The 21,033-nt window shown below is 43.6% G+C and overlaps 1 protein-coding gene across 1 annotated transcript in view; it reads right to left on the reverse strand.

The window, feature by feature from the left end:
• Positions 1-2,957: 2,957 nt before the first annotated feature.
• INTS4 (integrator complex subunit 4) overlaps positions 2,958-21,033 on the reverse strand; it is a 109,801-nt gene continuing 91,725 nt past the window's right edge. The window contains exons 18-23 of the mRNA XM_021704596.1: positions 20,373-20,503; positions 14,447-14,506; positions 12,339-12,498; positions 11,991-12,134; positions 7,557-7,677; positions 2,958-3,379 (exon numbers count right to left, since the gene is read on the reverse strand). Of these exons, the coding sequence (XP_021560271.1) occupies positions 3,201-3,379; positions 7,557-7,677; positions 11,991-12,134; positions 12,339-12,498; positions 14,447-14,506; positions 20,373-20,503 (795 nt within the window). The 3' untranslated portion in view covers positions 2,958-3,200. The remainder of the gene's footprint in view (positions 3,380-7,556; positions 7,678-11,990; positions 12,135-12,338; positions 12,499-14,446; positions 14,507-20,372; positions 20,504-21,033) is intronic.

A 21,033-nucleotide genomic window follows, 5' to 3' on the forward strand; every position in this document is an offset into this window, starting at 1 on the left:
ACGTTTCTTACTGTGCAGGGACTCAGATTAGTTGGAAGAGACAGACGTAAACATACGGTGATGGTACTGACATTGCAACCTGCCACGAAGCTACCTAGAGAGCTGTTTTGTCTGTCTCAGAATAATTTTAACATTCATGTATCATTTATTTTTTAATTGGGTTTTTTTTTACATGAAAATGCAGATTTCTGGCTCTTCTGGAAGAACCAGAAGATCTGATACCACCAGGCCCACACTTAGAAACCACTGAGCAGAGCTGAATAGCAGCTACCTTCTGACCCTGACTGAAGAGAATGGGAAGTCTCTATTACCTTCCTACAGTCCACCTGACTCCTTTTTTCCTGCCTTTCTTTAAAAAAGGTTTCCATTTCTGAACCTGCAACAAACACTTAAATAAATATGCCTCAAGAACATATAGGAGGCTGTCAGAACACGGAGGCAATGAGCCAAGCCCACCGGAGATGCAAGATACATTCCAGAATGAGGCTCAGTCCTGGAGAATGAGGAGTCGTAGGAGACACTCTGAGGAACATATTCCAGGGCTCAGCAGGTCCAAAGGTCTGATGACACAAGACAGCATGGTGAGCGTTGGGCACAACTACAGGATTCTCTCTTGCCAGAGAAGTACACAGAACGTGTGGCACACGCAGAACGAGGCTGGAGATGACAGAGGCATGAAGAGCCTTCAAGAATATGACTTTAGACTTTATCCTGGAACCAGCAATGGGCCACGTCAAAGGGACTTCAGCAGGGGAATGGCATGAGCAGATCTGGGTTTTAGAAATATCACTCTGCTAGCTGTGTGAAGAATGGACTGAAGGTAGCAAGATCTGAGGCAAGATCTTTAGGAGGCTAATGCCACATTTTAGGAGAGATGATGGTAGTCTGCACTGGGATAGAAACCGAGTATGAGAAGAGGATGAGTCAAGAAACATTTAAGGAAGCAGAATCTAAAGGACCTGATGGCTATGTTTATCTGAGGGGTGCAGAAGGAGTCCAGTGTGACACACAGGTTTCTGGCTTTGACTGCCGGGCACATGGGAGACCACTTACACAGAACAACAGATCCATTACGGAAACCATGTTGGACTAAGAATCAGGAGGCCTGGGTTCCAGCCTTGGCTTTACCATGAATTCAGTCTCATATTTCTTAGCATCTGATCATTCAGGGTCAAAGGAATTTAAAAGGTTGAGTCCAATCTCTTATAGGATACTTGAATTCCTTTGCAAGAAACTTGTCAGGGAACTTGTTCAACCTCTGCTTAAACACATCCAACATGGACAATTTATCCCCTAATGCAGCTCAAAAAACTTATCTTGATACTAAGCCATCTGCCCCTTAGTGTGTCTCTACCTTTGGTGGAAAAAAATACTCTATTTTGGGTGTTAAGACCTAGGATAAAGTCCTGGCGTTGCCCCTTAGGGGAAAAACATTACCTCAAAACCTCAGTTTCCCCATAGATGAAATGGGGGATAACCTAGAAGGATTTTTATAGCAGGGGTACCATATCTGAAAAGGATGCAGCATAGCCTTCACCTAGAAGGCTTTCTATAGCTAGTGCTCATGGGGCTCGGTGGGCAGCCATGGGTCTCAATGTCTTCACGCTCCGACCCAGCCATCATCATACGGTGCTTGGGTAAGAACGGTGGTAGGATTAGGCCTAGCTCCCAGCTTCATTTTATCACCAGGGCAGGCACTTTTGTCAGGGTATCTTGTTGATACACAAGAGCCCACTGATGTCACATTCCTGAGATATACAAAACAAGCAAGCACACTAGAAAAGTAAGCTAGCTCCTTGAAGATCTTTCTAGCAGGAATGACGTTTTGGAGCCAGACTGCCTGGGTTCAAACCCCAGCTCTGTCGTTTACTAGTTGTGTGACTGAGGCAAAATTACTTAATTCTCTAACTCCAACTACCTTGCTTGTCACACAAAGATAACAGTACCTACTTCATAGGGTAGCTGTGAGGATTGAATGAGTTAATTTCACAGAAAAGGCTTACATCACTGCCAGGCACAAATCAAGGACATTAAACCAAAAGCCAAACATGCTTGAATTCAAACTCCAGCACCACCTGAGTAATTCTATAATCTTGCTATTATTTTTATAAGCTTTCCAAGTAGCACATAGGATCGAGACTGCCTGCAGATTCAGATTCTACCAAGCATTATTTGATTAAACCCATTCAACAACACTTAAGGTATAATTATCTCTATTTTATGGCTAAGAGGAAACCCAGGCATAGAGAGCTGAAGATCTGAAGGCTTTTTCCATATACTTTCCCAGAGGTGGTAGAGCCCAGGCCTCAGGAACCGTCTTGGATTTGAATGAAGACAGGCTTTACTACTTGCTGTACAGGCTGCCTCCCAGACTTCTCACTCTGAAGTCTCTGGAAGACTCAGTCGGCTGTAGCAAGGATAAATGGCAGGTAAAGTAGCATGGGCCCTCACACAGTTAACATCTCTGGAGCATTTACTGTTCCAACACTGGAGTCATCAAAGATGTAGTGGGAAATGCCTTTATTTCTTACATTGGATCACTCTTTTCCATAATCCTTGTTTCTCCTAAAATATGGCCCTCATGTATTATTTTGGTTCTAAGGGTAATGACAGGCAAGATCAAGAATCTCCCTCAGGGATGAAAATGATTCATTCTCCAGCTATTCATCCAGTCCTTAGCCCAGCTACTGCCTGAGTTAGGGAAAGAGCTTCTCAGCAAGACAGTGATGTCTAAGGCAATTCAGGAACCATCGGTGGTGAGAAAGTACAGCTGTGAAAGCCTGGGCCCTGGCAAACAGACTGTTGATTTAAAAAACAAGATTATGCTCCAGTAAGCCATTCTTTAGAGGTGGCTACAAAACTGGATCTTTGTTTCACACTGGAGGAATGTAACCATGTGATATAAATGTTGAACCTATAGGCACATAATTTTTTTAAGGACCAGGAACTGGAACAGCTAGGTGTTTTCTCAACTTTATTGGCGGGGAGGAGGGTTGTCAGGGAAGGAGGTGGTGTAGACTTGAAGGTTTTTGGTTTTTTAATGCAAAATAATTTATTTTGTGCTTGACACCAGATGAGACTATACGGGTCACGGTGCTCATGCCTACACGCCATCTCCAGGTGAGGTGCTCTAGGCTTCTGGCTCACTCTGCTACCTAAGAAGGGCCTTCCAGGCCTCGGCTCTACAGACTGCTGGTGACTCAGCGCCTTGCGGGTTTGGGCATTATGTAAACTTTCACAGACTTGCTGAAGGGGATGGTGCCCTCGATGCTGGTTTCCAACTGGGGTGACACCTCGCCACCCTCGATCCACGGGGATTTTGGAATGCGGGAATTGGAGTTGTAGGCCAGCAGCAGCCTGACTTCTACCTGGCATGGTTCTGGAAAAAAAAAAAAGACAAAAGAAATCCTCTATGACTGGGCCACTGCTAGGAATTGGGATGAAATGTCAAGTCAAAGCAACATCAAAGATGGAAGCAGGAGGGTTTACAAACTCTGCTGCAGAATGGTGTTTGATGAGATGCTCAGCCCGGCCCCCACCACCACCTGCCCCGCCCCCCACCCCAGCCCAGCTTTGCCCCGTCCATACACCCTGCTACCCCGACTTTGCACCTCGCCCCTGGTCCCTCCAGCCCTGCCTGCTCCCACCAGCCTGCATCTTGTCCAGTGTTGACCCTTCTGTTTCAACAACCCCTTGGCTCACTGGCGAGGAGCAGGGCTGCTCTGTCCTGAGTTTGAGCTCACAGTAGGAGTGGGACCCCTGTTCCCACCCGTGGCTTCAGGCTAAGGCTGCAGGGTGGGGAGCTCTAAAGCACAACGATGTACATCTGTCTTCCTCCCTTCCCCCTCACCAAAGACACGTCCCCAGCCTGAATCCTGTGAGGCCTGGGCCTGCAGACGTGCAGACGTGCTGCTTCTCCGCCACCTCCTCCTCCCGTCCCCGTGGGCTCCCTGCAGCTCAGATCCGTGGCTGATCAGAGACGAGCTAAAAGCTCTGCCTCAGAGGCCTTCTGGCCTCAAGAGAGGGCCACGGGGGCCTGCACAGGGCTACTGCTCGTGGCCAGATAACCATGCTCTTCCTGTGTGGCTGGGCTCAGGCATCAGGGCTGCACCATCAACACAGATCACAGACGCTACCATCTTAGTGGACAAGCAGCCCTGATTAGGAAACAGTTCTGACCAAACATTCTCACCAGTGAACAGGAACCCATTTCAGGGACCTAAAATCATGTCACTAAACCTTTCTTTCATGCACGTGGCAGGCCCTAGTGAGCAAGTTAGCCCTCAGGTTGCTGACCATTTGTTGGGGACGCAGACAGTTACAAATGGGGCACAGTGCTCTAAGAAGAATGAGGAGGGAGCCCAGGAAGGCTTTAGAATAGAATACCTGCTCTGTGCCAAGCACACAACCCCAAGAGTTCTTACCCTGCCACACCATGAAAGACTGTCACAACCGCCCAAAAGTCCCAAGGCTCTGAGAGGTTCTAAGTGACTGTGGAAATCCACACCGGTGACAGAATGTAAACCTACTTCATAAACTGAAGCAATTAATCTTTGTTAACCACGTGGCTTCTACAAAGGAGGGGGAGAGAATTTCAGAAGAGCCTAAGGGCAAGTGCAAAGGTGCCAGAAACACAGTAAGCTTTGGATATCCTCTTAAATTTCATGTGACTGGAGCAAAATGTGCAAGTGTCAAAGATTAGCCCAATGCTAAGAAGTACAGAGGACAAGAATGAGAGCTGGATGGATCTAAATGAACAAGGGCAGAGGTCCCAGGACTTCTCAATACCTCTCCAGACCTCTTCCTAGTCACTTCCAGACTTCTCTCTAGGGAGCAGGGCAGAGACTGAATCGCTGTCCTCCAGGGAGGGAAAAGCTCCCATGAAGCCAGAGTAACCTAGCCAGCCCAAGAGCAGCCTCAGCTCCACCATTTACCAGCCACGTGGTATGAACACAGCCGTGTAATATGGGGTATATCTGTAATGAAACCAGTGCTGCTCTCTGGCATCAGACTCCAGTATCACCTCTCCCACTCTGCTCCCCTCTTTTGTCCCAGATGGCTGTTGCCAACCCCAACCACAACCCAGCCCCAACTCTCACAGCACTTTCAGCCAAATCCTGGCGAGGTCAGAGGACTCAACCCCAACTGTTCGTTATGCCCTCTCTGCCCCCACTGCCCTCAGAGGAAAGGAGAGGGGACAGAAAATGAGGAAAGACAGTGGGAGAAAAAGATAAAAGACTATGTGAGACAAATCATCATGCCTGAAGAATAGCTCTCTTAGGAGGTATATATTCTTGCTTGCATCTTACAGATAAAGAAAATGAGACGGAGAGGTAAAATCACTTTCTCAGGCTGACACAGCATGGGAGGAAGAATCTGGAATGGGGTCGGTGTGACTCAAAGCTTCTGACATGGCAGTCCCCTGCCTCTCAGAGGAGAGGCCCCTGGTAGGGAGCTGCTGAAGGACTACATGTAGGAAACGCCCCCCAGCACGAGGCCCTATCTCCTGGATTAGGACAAAGGCGGCACAGGGAACGTGGTATAGTGAAAACTCAAGGGATTTGGGAGTAAGGAAATCTGAGTGCCAGCCTCAAGGCCCCCATGATCAGCTATGTGGGCCTCCATTTATGTATCTATAAAATGGAGAGCAGAATACTAATTCCTACCTCCAAGTCAGTCTAAGGATTAAATAAATTTTAATTGCACATTTAAAATCCTGTATTCAATTTTCATTATTTGTTGAGCACTTACTACATTTCAGGCTCTAAGGACACATGACACAGAGGCACCGGAGATACAGAGGTAAAGATGATGAACAAGTTCCCTGCTCTTGTGGAGCCTCCATTCTAATGGGAAAGTCAATAAACAATTAAATGAGAAAACTTCTGACACTAATAAAGTGCTATGCTGAGAATTAAAAGAGAGATTTGTAATAGCAATCTCTCAGAGGAGGTAATCCTGAATGAATTAGAATTCTTCAGGCTCGTGAAAGCCTAGATTGTAGCCCTGGCTCAGGCAAGGACTTGCTGTATGATCATGGTAAGTCAATAGGCCCTTCCAAGACTTTTGAGGCTCTTCTGAGATCTAACATGCTGTGATGTGCCTCTCTGAGCCTTGGCCTCCCACAACAATGCTGTCCCACAGCATATCTTTCTAGCATATCACGTCCATGTCTAGGATCCCTTTTATCAGAACAGATTAGAATAAGAAATTCTAGGGGTGCCTGGGTGGCTCAGTCGTTAAGCGACTGCCTTCAGCTCAGGTCATGATCCCAGGGTCCTGGGATCGAGCCCCACATCGGGCTCCCTACGCGGCGGGAAGCCTGCTTCTCCCTCTCCCACTCCCCCTGCTTGTGTTCCCTCTCTCGCTGTGTCTCTCTCTGTCAAATAAATAAATAAAATCTTTAAGAAAAAAAAAAAAGAGTAAGAAATTCTACCTTCCTGTGGTAGTGCAGAACATTGCAGGCAGCAAGGATATGAAATGAGGGATGCTCAGGGAGGAAGATCCTGGGTAAAAGCATTGCTGGATGCTCCCTCAATTGTGCCAGGCCCAGGGTCACTGATTAGACGCCCAAAGGGGCTGTCCTGATATTTAACAGCCTACTTCCTCTTTGTGAGAACCTTATTATGTCATTAATACCCACCTAACACCCCTGATAGAGGAAACCATTAATAATGGCATTAGTTACTCATGTATTTAATAATTCAGTGAAAGAAAATTCTAGAAGGCATCCACCTATTTCTAAAATAAACCACATTTCATGGCAATCATGCTTCTGAATCATCTTTAGTGATTGAGGAAATACCAGTGAGGCCAATTCTCCCCCACATTTTAGGTTCTGTATACTGAGTCTCTTTTTCAAGTTTCTAAAGCAGCCTTACATGCTTGAAATGTCATGTCTCATGCACTTGTATTGTCCCATTTTATTCTTAAGAATTTTTTAAAATACTTATGTAACTTCCCTATCTTTTCACAAATTGTTAAAGTATCACATTAAACCAGCCCATGTGGGAAGGCAGGGCAGTAACAGTTGTCATTTTACTTGTTTTAGGGGAATGAACTGAATGGTTCATATACAAAAACAGAACAATTTTAATTTGGGGTAAGAAACATAAAACTGCTTAATTTCCAGACAGAGCAAGCCTCAGAACTAACTCCTACGTGGAGTACTATCATTTTCATTTTGAAGGTGAGGAAACAGTTTCAGAAGGGAGTGTGGCTTGTCCAAGGCTATGCAGCAAGTCAGTGGCAGAGTTAGGACAAGAAAATAGTGTGCTGGCATCCAGCCAAGGGCTCCTTCCAGGAGATTCCATTCTATTATAATCTCCTGTATATCTTCTGACAAAATCTTGTGCCTCAAGCAATCAATGCAACGCAGCAAACGAGTCTAAATGCAGCCAGTTTGGGTTTTTAAACTCTTTAAGAAATCAAGTATAGTCCTCAGCAGGCCTGACAGAACTGTGTATTTTGAAAAGTGCAAAAAATCAAATGCCTACGGGTAAGTGTGGTCCCCAGGAACATATTTTCCTGTCCAACCTGGTCCACTGACCCCTTACCTGTCCAGGCAGTGTGGGAGAGGTACACCTGAGTGATAAGCCGGTGGCGCCCTGGGCCAGGATTCCGGAAGTCGGCTGGCTTAGGATGAATCATCTGAGCCTGGCCATCTGGATATAAGACCTAAGAGGTGAGAGAAATGAGAAGAAGGGACAGAAGAGCTATGAGTTTCAACAAAACTGCGCTGTCTTTTGTGAACCTCAAAAGAGGAGGAAAAGAAGACACTAGCCTTCATTAAAAACTGTTCCTGGAGCTGGGGGGCAACACTGTCGCTATCTCTGTTTTTCCTTTCCCAGCACACAGCAGTGTTTGGTAAATGTCCCCTGAATTCACGGTGAAGAAGTGATAGGAATAAAGTGCCTCTGTTAAGTACAAGAATAGGTAAAAATACTAATCCTGATGTGAAAAGCCTTCCCAGGCACCCCCATCAGGATGACTTTCTCTCTCCTTGGCTCTCAACCATATCACGGGCCAGCATCCAACACCAACCACCAAGTATTAAGAATAATTTTGTAACTGCATTCTCTCCACTAGATTATAAGATGCTAAGATGCACATTCTACTGCTCTTTCTGTCAATGAAGGGTCTGCTCTGTTAAAAAACAAAATTCAACCAAGTAAATCTGAAGATCTAATTGGCTTTATTAAGAGTCTAGCAAGTAGAGAGATGTTCTGAAGAGCTGTACAAAATGGGAAGGACACATTCCTGGAATAGGTTGAAACAGTAATTAAGTCTTGGTTTCCTGTCGTGGGGGGCAAATGACTCCAATTTGGACTTGTTTTGTTTTTTTTAACAGTTGGCCAGTTCTCAAATCTCACACACAGCCAGGATACTTTCCTCACACCTCAGGGGAGCCTCAGCGCTATCTGTGCGGACAGCCTCTTGCACTCCACGGTATACAAATGAACTAAATCAACAAATGCAGCTTACCAGAGAACCCGAGGGCCTGGACTCTGGAAATCTACTGAGAAGGACAAAGTAGGGAACTGCACAGGCCTTTCAACCTTGAAACTCTGGAGAGGCCTGTCTCAGCCCACCTGCTCCATAAAGAGAAGACTTCAACTGCCTGCATGTTGATCTCAAACTTTCTAATTGTTTAAGTTCTTCTTTCCAGGTTATTTCTTAATTCAGGCAAAAGACCCAGAAGGCAAAGCATCCTCTGATAGTAACCAAAACTACCCCTCAAGCAATAAGAACTGCCCTGAGCCAGCAAGATCCCCCGTGGTTAACTCCAAGACAATGAGTGACTTGACCTTCACTGCCCACCTGCACGTACCCACTGACCTTTGTCCCACATTTTCCTCATAGAAACTTGTAAGTATTTTCAGCACTTGGGAGACCGTCTTGGAGACACTAGTCCACTGTCTTCCCGGGTTGGCCTCACTGAAAGGAATTCTTGGCTTGTTTCACCACCACTCCTTTCTCTGTCTTCGGATTTGGTCAACGACAAGTGGCCAGATGCCCTTGCACCCCGGTACCCTGGCTACACTAATTACCTTCCACCTGCCCAGAACAGAGGAAGTGCTGGTCTGGACAGCACCTTCCTACCATCAGAGCTGATCCACAAGGGGCAGTGAGTCCCCCACCTCCCCACCTGCAGAGGTGGCAGAACAGTCTGGCCATGCATGTGGTACAGTGGCTTTGGAGACTTTTCAGTAGAGTCTAGCTTGTGACCCTTAAATAATCTGCCTGCAATTTCATTTATGCTCAGTTGGTCACTGAACTTTTTCTCAGGGATAAATGTGAAACAGTAGTTCTCAACTCTAGCTGCACATTAGAATCACGTTAAGAGCTCTTAAAAAAAAAAAAAAAAAAACAGGGGCGCCTGGGTGGCTCAGTCGTTAAGCGTCTGCCTTCGGCTCAGGTCATGATCCCAGGGTCCTGGGATCGAGCCCCGCATCGGGCTCCCTGCTCAGTGGGAAGCCTGCTTCTCCCTCTCCCTCTGCCTCTGCTTGTGCTCCCTCTCTCGCTGAGTCTCTGTCAAATAAATAAATTAAAAAAATCTTTAAAAAAAAACAAAAAAAACAAACATTGGTACTCAAGGGCCCTACTCTCAGGATTCTGATTTAACTGGTGTAAGCTGAGGCCTGTGCATCATTACTTTTTAATGCTTCCTGAGTAATTCTAAAGTGCAGGTAGGGTAGATAACCACTAATGTGGAGGGGGGGGGGGGGGGGGAAACCGTAGTAAAAATTCACAGCCAACTCAGAATTAGTTCTTTGTAGGTCTTATGATTTATAATAAAGAATTCCTTTAGGGTGCCTGGGTGGCTCAGTTGGTTAAGCGACTGCCTTCGGCTCAGGTCATGATCCTGGAGTCCCAGGATCGAGTCCCGCATCTGGCTCCCTGCTCGGTAGGGAGTCTGCTTCTCCCTCTGACCCTCCCCCCTCTCATGCTCTCTGTCTCTCACTCTCTCTCTCAAATAAATAAATAAAATCTTAAAAAAAAAAAAAAAGAATTCCTTTAAAAAAAGAAAAAAAAAAGGAATTCCTACTGGGAAGCCAGAGGGTTTTTTTTCCCTCTACTGTCACCATTGGCAAATCTTTAGGGCCTGACTCATTCTTTTCTCTTCCAGGAAGCCTTCCCTGCCTGTTCCTGGCTATCTGTCCTCAGACTCTACTTACTGTCAATGCCTGCATCCCTACTTTTATTCGTAGCCCTTCTGCCCAAATACCTCCTCTAGCCCTTATCCTTTGTTCTTACTCATCCTTTCACACACACCTCGCCATGCACGGGTGTCTCCACAAAGCCCTTCTTTTCCTCAGCCTCCAACCACACTCTCCAAATTAATTCTCTCCATCATGTGTATGTGTATTTTAAGTATATTACAGAATTTTTTATGGTAGCTAAAAACTGGAAATAAACCTGTAGGGGAGGAAAATTAATTTTCCCTCTACCCTTCTAAGTTCTTGGCTAAGATCACTCCTATAATAAAAGACAGATAAATAGGAAAAAAACAAACACAAGTTTAATAACATGTATACATTCTGTATACATGGGAAATACCCAGGAAAACTGATTAACTCCCTGAAATGGCTCAAGTCATCACCTTAAATACCATTTTCCATTAAAGACAAAAGAAAGGCATTGCGGTGGGAGGGAACCAGTTTTGGTTCAATGAACAAGCACAATAAACAATAAAAAAAAATTTTTTTAAAGTAATCTGGGGGGGGCTCAAACTCAGGACCCTGAGATCAAGAGCTGCACGCTCCACCAACTGAGCCAGCCAGGTGCCCCTGTTATGCAAGTTTAAGTTGGTGCCTGCCCCATTGTTAGGGAGTTTCTAGAGATTTAGTCATCCTTCTCTTCCTGGTACAGAGGGAGACACCCTTACAAATGGTGATCTCCCTTATAAATGTAAATTTACCTCATAAAAGGGCAACTTCTCTGTTTTCTGAGATTCTCCTGTGTCTTCAGCCTCTCGAAAATAATTATCCCCAAATAATCTTTATGCCAAAGAGCCATATCTGGGGTGGCATACTGTGCTCCCCTTCATTCCTGCCTTTGAAACTTCCAAGTGGTTTCACACTCTGGAAGCTGAGTCAGTACAAAGCTCCATTACTTCACTGAACCAGTCAATGTCTTGTTCTTGAGAATAAGTCCACTCCATTTCAACAGCTGGGTCTTATTTCAGAAGGCAGTGTTGCACATGGGTTCCCCAAATTAGGCCTACAGTATGTGAGCAATCAGGTATTTAGTAAGAAACCACAGTATTCTGATCCTGTGCACATTTGAATGATGACTGAACTTCGGTTTTATAACTGCATGTCCATTTGTCTTTCACTGATACTGTGCATCCTGAGGGCAGGAATTCTGACACCTCTGCAACCCTAGTGTTTATCATGCGCAACAGAGTAAGCATTGCTAAGTGGATGGATGGATGAGTGGGTGGATGGATGAGGGAGCAGTAGTCTTTTTGCAGACTGTCTAAATTGATTAGTGTCTCTACTGCATTTGACATGTGTCCCTAATATATCTAACTTAGGAAAAAATACTCCCTAGCGCTTGCTTTTTTCAACCCTTAAATTTTGTTCATCAAGCTGCCCCACCCAGAGCCCGGAAAGGACTCATTTATTACAGTCTGCTTGTAGCCCTGAAAATACCAAGTCTTCACCTCACGTTACAAAACTAGAAAGGCCCCTGTCATTCAGTAAACCCTTACTGGGTATCAGTTTATATATACTGGTATATATAAAATACTTCGTCTCCTTTCAACGTCAGTTGTTCCTATTTGTTAGTTGTAGAACCTGAGCTTCAGAGTTTAAAGTACCTTGCTCCAAACCACAGTCAGCAGAAGAGATGGGATTCACACCCAGACTCTTTCTCATAAAGACTCTCCCCCTCCTCCCCCCACTCTCTGTCCCTCAGGTAGAAATCACAGGGCTGCTGAAGTTACAGTCAGTATGGAAGACCCATGGGGGCAAACCCTGACAGACCTGGACCTTCACAGTGCTCTGAGGGTCTTGCACGTGTTCCAGGGTTGCATCGACATCCAGGGCCACAACCAACCCAGACGTAAACCGCAAAGGGTTGTCTGACTCGCCTGCTGGCTCAATGATGGTGGCCGAAGCTTTGTGGATCTGTAAGCAAGAAGAAAACACAGTGATTCTAAAGCCAGGTCATCCCTGGGCAACAAAATATGATCCATGCACCCTTCTGTCTCCGGATTAGCAGGGGGACATGTGGGAGCCAATCAGGGGAAAGGCCCTCGCCCAGATGCTCAACTGGTCAAAGAAGATCACCAAGGTGAACAGTTCTGACTGTCTGAACAGACTTGGCCTGACCTGCTCTGGAAGGGGAAGGTGCAAGAAGGTACTCTGTCGCAGCATGGTCTGTAGAATTTTGACCACTTCTACAGGTTTGGACGTCATGAGTCGGGGCATAAGGTCAAGAAGTTTGTCCACAAAGCTGTCCTGTAGGTGGGGCAAATCAGTGATAAAACACCTGGAGGAACAAACAGAGGCAACTGACTAGGCATTCATTTACACCGGCTGAACCCCAAACATATGCCAAACCCTGAGGGAGACGTGATGAACTGAAGGAGCTCACGATTCCCGACTGAGAAAGCCAGGCACCCGGATAATTATGCCCTGGTGATACGATCATCCTAAGAGCCTTGTTTACTGAATACCCGTATGTGCCAGGCATACTCTGTGTTTTACGTGATCTTATTTAGTCCTCCCAGCAATCCTGTGCATTGTTGGAATTATTATTTTCATATTATAGATTCATTAAGTAATTTAACAAATACGTCTTTAAGACTTAGCAAGTGCCAAGTACTATCACACCAGGGACGTAACAGTGAGCAAAAGAGAAGAAAATGCCTATCTTAATGAGGCTTATATTTGTTGATAGGAACACTGAGATTCAGAGAAAATGATGTTGCACTGAGGCTTTAAAAAGTTAAGTAACTCATCCCCCGTGCTGATTCCACAGTAATTCTGCCTCGTAGAAGGAGACAGTCAAAAAATATTTCACTGAGGAGGTGATAGTGCAGGGATGCAGGGGCTGAATGAAGTCCAACTCTAAACAACAGATGAGGAACTCTAAATGACTAAGCTCTAAACGACAGATGAGGAATTTTGGCATACCAGAGTTATCACCTTCCCAAAAGTCTCCTCAACCCAACTGTGCAAAAACACTTTCCACCTTAAAGAACCTAAAACCAAAAGTAAGGCATGAACTTAGTTGAGATTTTTTTTTTTAAAACATTTATTTATTTGCCAGAGAGAAACACAGTGAGAGAGGGAACACAAGCAGGGGGAGTGGGAGAGGGAGAAGCAGGCTTCCCACAGAGCAGGGAGCTCGATGCGGGGCTCGATCCCAGGACTCTGGGATCATGACCTGAGCCGAAGGCAGACGCTTAACCGACTGAGCCACCCAGGCGTCCCTGAGTTGAGATTTGAAGCCAGGATCTTAAAGGGCCGAGCAGAGTGTATCATTTGCTAGAGAGCAGCGCCTATTGGTGAAGTGTGGTATTGCAACTCAGCCCTACAGGAAGCTCTTATCACCCACCCACATGAAGACTGACTAGTATAGAGTCATATAAACTTCAGGTTTGGTGAAGTTCATGGGGGCAAAGATGAGGGGTGGACGCATGCAATATCAGACTTAACATATGTTAGACTAGGGGCCTGAGTGGCTCAGTCCGTTAAGCATTGGCCTTCGGGTCAGGTCATGGTCTCAGGGTCCTGGGATTGAGCCCCGCACTGGGCTCCCTGCTCAGCAGGGAGCCTACTTCTCCCTCTGCCTGCCGCTCCCCCTGCTTGTGCTCTCTTTCTCTGACAAATAAATAAATAAAATCTTAAAAAAAAAAATGTTAAGACTATAAAATCCTATAAATGCCTTCCTCCTAGTATTACATTGCCAGCACACCACGTGTCTGGTCACTAACTCAACTACCACTTCTTCACCAAGCCTTCCACTCATCTACTGCATCTGTTTTAACCAATTTACTCCATACAGAATTCTGAGAAAACAGCCGTACTGCAGAATAAAAGTTATTTATAGAATTATGGCATAATTTTTTGTAGATTATAGAAAAATATGGAAATTTAAGAACAGTGGTGGAAAGAAAAGAAAACAAGTTACAATTTTTCAACAAAAAAGTTTATGTTTTACCATGTAGTCCTTGTCTTTTTAGTGGCCCAGCTGAATGCTGAATCCAAATGATTCCTGATGTTTTCATTATACCACTGTACGTTTAGCTGAGTTTAAAGAGGTTTATATAGCACTAAAGAAAATACGCAATTAGGGCACAGTGCCACAGAAAACAGGTTGGCTGCACTGGGTTAAGCCAAGGGTTCTGGCCTGTGACTGCTCTTGTTGCCCCATACGTGCTACTCTCTGCACAGCCAAGGTTTAACAAGCTAGAAGGTGATGAAATAATTACCTCTGAAAAAAGTCCACTTCCTGTAAAAACTTTTCACACATCCCAAATAAGGGGTCAACTCTGTAGAAAAAGAGAAAAACAAACAATACACATATTTTGCTTATGTAATCTTCCACCTGAGGAATGAGGACCAAATTCCCAGAAACCTGAGTCTACATGAAAGGAGAATGAGTATAGTACACTATCAAAATTATCTCTAAGAGAAAGAGCAGACTCCTAACGGACCCAGGGGAAAATATCTGCCAGGATCCCAAGGCCTGATACAGACACTGCAGTGATTGTTGGGCTCAACAAACGCTCAAAGTCAAGGGCTATCCTAGGCCACGCCTGGCATCAGAGTGACCGAGGATACAGGACAGAAGCACCGCTTGCGGGCAGTGCAGCCTCATGCAGCCTCATGCTACTCCTCTACGGGAGTTTTCCCAGCCCTCCACTCAGCAGTCCACAGAGCCGTGTAGGAGCTCTGATCTTGTCCAGGACGGACAGCTCGGGGGCAAGGACAGGACATCCCACATCAGGTGAGTCTGGAGACTATCCTGGCTTAGAAGCCTCATGCTGCACAGGGGCTAACATCTCTTGAAACAAATCCACAGGGATACCTTCCAGGGTCCCCACAAGGGATATGCCTAGTTATAAGAATCACTGCACTCGATGGAGCCAAAAGCTATGGTGTCTGCATCAGGCAATCACAGTTCACTGATAGTTCCTTCTGGTCTACGTGCCATTTTCTCAGTGATCATTTTTACTATGGCAGTGTTACCTAGAAATATAGCTGATGCTACCAGGTTTCTAGGGAATAGACCTAGAAAGTTAACTGAAGGTCAGATTCTCATGACGAAAGGGAAAAGATTTTGTTACTACTTTGCCCACAGACACAGACTATGTTCTTTCTTCACTAATTGGCTCTTTTTATTTCTTATAATTTCTGAATGAAACTTTCCATTATTTTCATTAATTCATTAGAGGAGTACAGTGCCAGTAAAGAAAAACAGACAAATACTCTTTCCTTATATAAAAACATGGAAGAGAATGGTGTTAAGTTTCTTTTTTTTAAAAAAGATTTATTTATTTGAGAGAGAGCGCGTGTGCATGAATAGGGAAGCAAGGGGGGCACAGGAAGAAAGAGAATCCTGACGCAGACTCCCCACCGAGTGCAGAGCCAACACAGGGCTCTATCCCATGACCCATGAGGTCATAACCTGAGCCAAAACCAAGAGTCGGCTGCTTAACCGAGCCACCCAGGGGCCCCATTGGTGTTAAGGTTCTTAATAACCTAGTTAAGTCTTTCTACTAAAATGTAAGCTCCATGAAAATAGGGATTTTGTATTAATCATTCTGATACATGATATACTTCCTGACACAAGCAGCTATTAAAATAAATATCTGTTGGGGCGCCTGGGTGGCTCAGTCGTTAAGCGTCTGCCTTCGGCTCAGGTCATGATCCCAAGATCCCGGGATCAAGCCCCACACTGGGCTCCCTGCTCCGCGGGAAGCCTGCTTCTCCCTCTCCCACTCCCCCTGCTTGTATTCCCTCTCTCGCTGTGTTTCTGTCAAATAAATAAATATAATCTTAAAAAAATATGTATCTGTTGAATGAACAAGTAAATGAGAAATGACAAATGGAAACTTACTCTACAAGCAACATGCACTTGAATTATTTTCCTAAAAAGCAGGTAGCACTTGAAACTTTCTTAACTCTGATAAACAATCAGAAATGGAACTGAAATTTGATAGTGAGGTCCACCCGTGGAAGATCTCCAGGAGTGAGAGGGCTGGACCGGAGACCTCCAGTGAAGCAGGGGCTGAAAGGAAGGTAATTCAGCCAAGCAGTGTCAATGTAGGGCCTGCTTATCAAGAGTTATCTTGGAGAGCTTCCAGACAGTAAAATACAGATTGGGGAATCCTCTCTAAACCCTAAAACAGAGCAGGAAGCCTCACTCACCTGCATGCTAGGTGAAGTAGGCTTTACCACTAAGAATGCCCACTTTTTTCTTGGTGTGAGGAAAGAGTCCACTGGGGAATCAAACACTGACCTAGAGTCGACTTTTGTTTATAAGTATGCAAAGACAATGGGAAATTTTAGATGTTAAAAAGATAATCAGGGCTATAAAGGAAACCAAGCAGACCTCAGTGAGATAGTCAAGGCATGAAAGCACAGAAAACTTATTAAAAATTCTAATAACTAATGTCACTGAGATTAAAGAGGAGATCTGAAAGGACACTACACTGATAAAGCAAGAAACTTATTAAAGGGGCACACGGAAGAAAGCACACTCTGAAATAAACAGTAATAATGAAGTCAACTCAACAGTAAAGTAATACTACAATGAAAAGTGATAAAAACTGAAGTAGAGCTTAAAAGAGCATATTGAGGAATTTACGCAGAATACAGAGTAGAAAAACTAAGAAACTGAAATTATGAGAAAAAAGATGAGAGACAGGGAAAACAGATCCAGAAGACACAACATCCAGCATGACAGACTGGAGGGGATGGAAGTAGTAGTGAGGAGAAAAATACCCTAGCCAAAAGCAGAGTTTATACTTCAGAGTCCCACTGAAGGTCAGTGAGAACACTGGAGAAAAAAAAAAAAAAGCCCCACATACCTACACATATCCTGGTAGAATTTCTGAATTCTAAAAAGAAAAAAAAAATTTACAGCTCTGAACCAAGAAAAATATGCTCCCTACAAAGGAAAGAGAACCAGACAGACATCAGACATCCTAAATGTAACACTAAATACTAAGCAGCAACACAGCAATATTGACAGAATTCTGAAAGAATTCCAATTATGTATAAGAGCAAAAGAAAGGCAGTTTCAGACATGCAGGGTCTCTTACATACTTATTCAGAAAAACAATTACTAGAATGCTAGAATGTGTTCCAGTCAAATAGTAAATTAGAACAAGGAATGTCAATCGCTTCTCAGCCTTTTGGCTAAGATCAAGTGTAGAACAAGGAATGTCAAAAAGCAACTGCAGTACAAAAAAAAAAAAAAGTGGTGAGCAATTTGGAACTAATTTTGAAAAAATACTCATAAAGATTAATGCATACTTTAAGAACAGATTCTTAAAATAAGAGATACATTAGGGGCGCCTGGGTGGCTCAGTTGGTTAAGGGACTGCCTTTGGCTCAGGTCATGATCCTGGAGTCCCGGGATCGAGTCCCGCATCGGTCTCCCTGCTCAGCGGGGAGTCTGCTTCTCCCTCTGACCCTCTTCCCTCTCATGCTCTCTGTCTCTCATTCTCTCTGTCTTAAATAAATAAAATCTTAAAAAAAAAAAAAAAAAGAGATACATTAAAAAAACATAATAAGCTGATGGGTGCCTGGGTGGCTGAGTTGTTAAGCGTCTGCCTTCGGCTTAGGTCATGATCCCAGGGTCCTGGGATGGAGCCCCACATCGGGCTCCCTGCTCAGCGGGAAGCCTGCTTCTCCCTCTCCCACTCCCCCTGCTTGTGTTCCCTCTCTTGCTGTATCTCTCTGTCAAATAAATAAGATCTTTAAAAAAATAATAATAAGCTGAAACTAAATTCCAAATTATTTAACAGCTACGAGACAATCAAAAACACACTAAAACTTTCATCTTGATTTGAGGTGAACTTGATAGAGGTAATCATAAAGTCTATTTAACTTTTTATGCTGATAAATATAAGTTGAATACATTTATTAAAATATAAGTAAAAATACTATTTATACATAAACTAATGTGAGCTAACATTTATCAAGTGTTTACTCTGAATGAGTCAGGCAGTATTTTAAGAGCTTTATGTTTAATAATTTGATAAACCTTACAATAACCCTGTGAGGGTGAAGTAGATACTATTATTATCCCAATTTAACTTAGGGGGAACAAACTGAGGCACAGAAGTCTTAAGTAACTTGTCCAAGGTCACTAAGTTTGCAAATGGTGGGAGTCAAGATCTGAGTCTAAGCAACAAGGAACCCTCTTAACCGCTATGTTCTTGCCTCTCACTTGAAAAGGTTAGACGCAGTGTCAGAACTTTCAAACCCTTGGAAAAAACAAAGAAAACAACCAATCTAGCAAAAGTCAAGAAAGAAAGAAAAAAAAGGCAGGAATGCATACAAATGGGAAGTATAAACTACTACAGCACAAGTAAAGAACAAATATATTAGTCTTTGTATAATGACGGGGAAAAATGGAATATCATTGGATGAAATGAAAAGAGGCAGAACACAAAGTATATTATGATTCCATTTATATTAATACACCCATTTATAATATATATATTTATCTGCCTTGGGAAGAGTATATTAACAGTTGTTTCAGAAGGGGTAGATTGTCAGGGAACCTTCACTTAATCTGCAATATTTAAATTTTTTATAATAATCATTCATAAACTGAGATATATATATGTGTATGTATATATATATATTTTTTTTTTTAAATAAAAAAGTCAAAAAAAGTATAGATGCAAAAAGGACGCCTGGGTGGCTCAGTCGGTTAAGTGTCTGCTTTCAGCTCAGGTCATGATCTCAGGGTCCTGGGATCGAGCCCCATATCTGGCTCCCTGCTCAACGGGGAGCCTGCTTCTCCCTCTTCCTCTGACCCTCCCCTCCCAGCTTGTGTCCTCTCTCTCTCTCTTTCTCTCTGTCGCAAATAAATAAAATCTTAAAAAAAAAAACAACTAGATTCCAACACAAGCACCTTTCTTTGCTCAGCTGCGACTGGCAAACAGTAGGGATTAAACATCTGTTAAATGAATGATGAGATGCTATCTCTAAGATTAAATCACCACCTGATTTTATCAGGTCACTATCGAGATAAGTAAAGAAATAAAATAACATTCAGAATGTTCTTTCTGACCTGGTATTTTTCAGCGTGTACTTAAACACTCCTATTTCTTTCTGTATGCCACTTTTAGACCAACACAACCGCTAGACTGAGCATCAGCTGCATCTTCCACCTGGGAACGAGCTATTGCATTATATCAAATCTACAATACCATCATTCTTAAGATGCACCTTTATTTTATGAAACACCAAGAAACAAAAAAACCCGCTTTCAAAGTATGGCACACCATCAAAATACCTAATTTCAGAGAAGTTAAAATTTTAAATGTGCATTTTAGAATCAATTAAATATGGAAATTCTATTAGAAAGTCTGATAGTGAGCTCTATGTACCATGTACCATGTTAAGTGCTTCTACATGTATCATCCTATTTATTCTTCATGTAAACTCCATGAGACAGATGCTGTCATCATTCTCTTTTTACAGACAAGGAAACAAGGCACAGAGAGGCTAAAAAAATAGCATCCATAATCAAACAACTAGTAAGTGGAGAGGTCTGGGTGTTTTTTGTTTTTTTTTTTTTAAGATTTTATTTATTTATTTATTTATTTGAGAGAGAGAGAGAGAGAAACAGCATGAGAGGGGATAGGGTCAGAGGGAGAAGCAGGCTCCCCGCCGAGCCGGGAGCCCGATGCGGGACTCGATCCCAGGACTCCGGGATCATGACCTGAGCTGAAGGCAGTCGCTTAACCAACTGAGCCACCCAGGCGCCCGAGAGGTCCGGGTTTGAACAAGGTAGTCTCACTGCACAGTACATTCTCTTCTTTTGTCTTTACTGCCTGGGAGAGCTTACAAGTGTCTTCAGAAGAGAAAATACGGTTCTTGGCACTAAATTTTTTTAAAGAATTTTATCAAGGACCATAAAGAATATCCTTGTTGCCTATTGACCTATGTTGTGCTGTAGGTAGCGGAGAGCCACTGGATCTTTCCAGAGATCCAATCTGACCCAAAGATAGAACCTGGCATATCTGAAAAAATGAAGAGTTTTTATACTGTTTAGGAAATTTTTCCTAAATATCTTTTCACTTCCCATTAAACTTGGTGAGATCTCTGAGTATATCTGGAAGAGTCTTTGAAAGGACTGTGCCACCCCTTTTGGCCAGCCACACATCTTACCCTCGAGTGGTCCGTGCTGTTACTATGAGTTGCAAGGCTTTGGCCTGCAGCCTCATGTGATGTATAATCACCACCTGTTTATTCTCCACACCACTGTACATGAACTCCATTTTGTAGGTCTCTTCCATGATCTATAAGGAAAGGTAATTAACAATCAGTAAAAATATCATAATGGTCTTGAGAGCAGCACAGAATTCTAGGTGAAATTCTGACCTGAGTTTTTTTAATGCCCGTGCTTTAACACTGAACTGAGATTATTTAAGTACCTATGGTGAGAGAAATTAGGATAATTTGAGAGAAATTAGTATGTGTTGAGAGAAATTAATATAGTATGTCTTATGAAAAGAGAGTAAGTTGTTTTGTCAGTTAAAAGAAAAAAAAAAGACTTTCATCCGGTAATAAAGTCATCTTAGTTGATGATGTGAAGATCTGAATAGTTCAATCACTGATAAAATCCTAAAGCACTGCTTACTGCCCTACACCAAAACTACTGTGCCGTGGGAACAAATGAATAAACACTGTGTACGGAAACCCAATCCTAGGAAAAGTCCTCAAGAATTTAGCATCAGCCATGTGTTAATCATCCAGACAGATTGTTCCATGGGCCCAGTCTGTTGATGGGAATTTGGAGAGGAGAAGAAGTGCAGAAAACAATATCTAT

The sequence above is a fragment of the Neomonachus schauinslandi genome, chromosome 11 (assembly GCF_002201575.2).
Source record: "Neomonachus schauinslandi chromosome 11, ASM220157v2, whole genome shotgun sequence".
Lineage (NCBI taxonomy): Eukaryota > Metazoa > Chordata > Mammalia > Carnivora > Phocidae > Neomonachus > Neomonachus schauinslandi.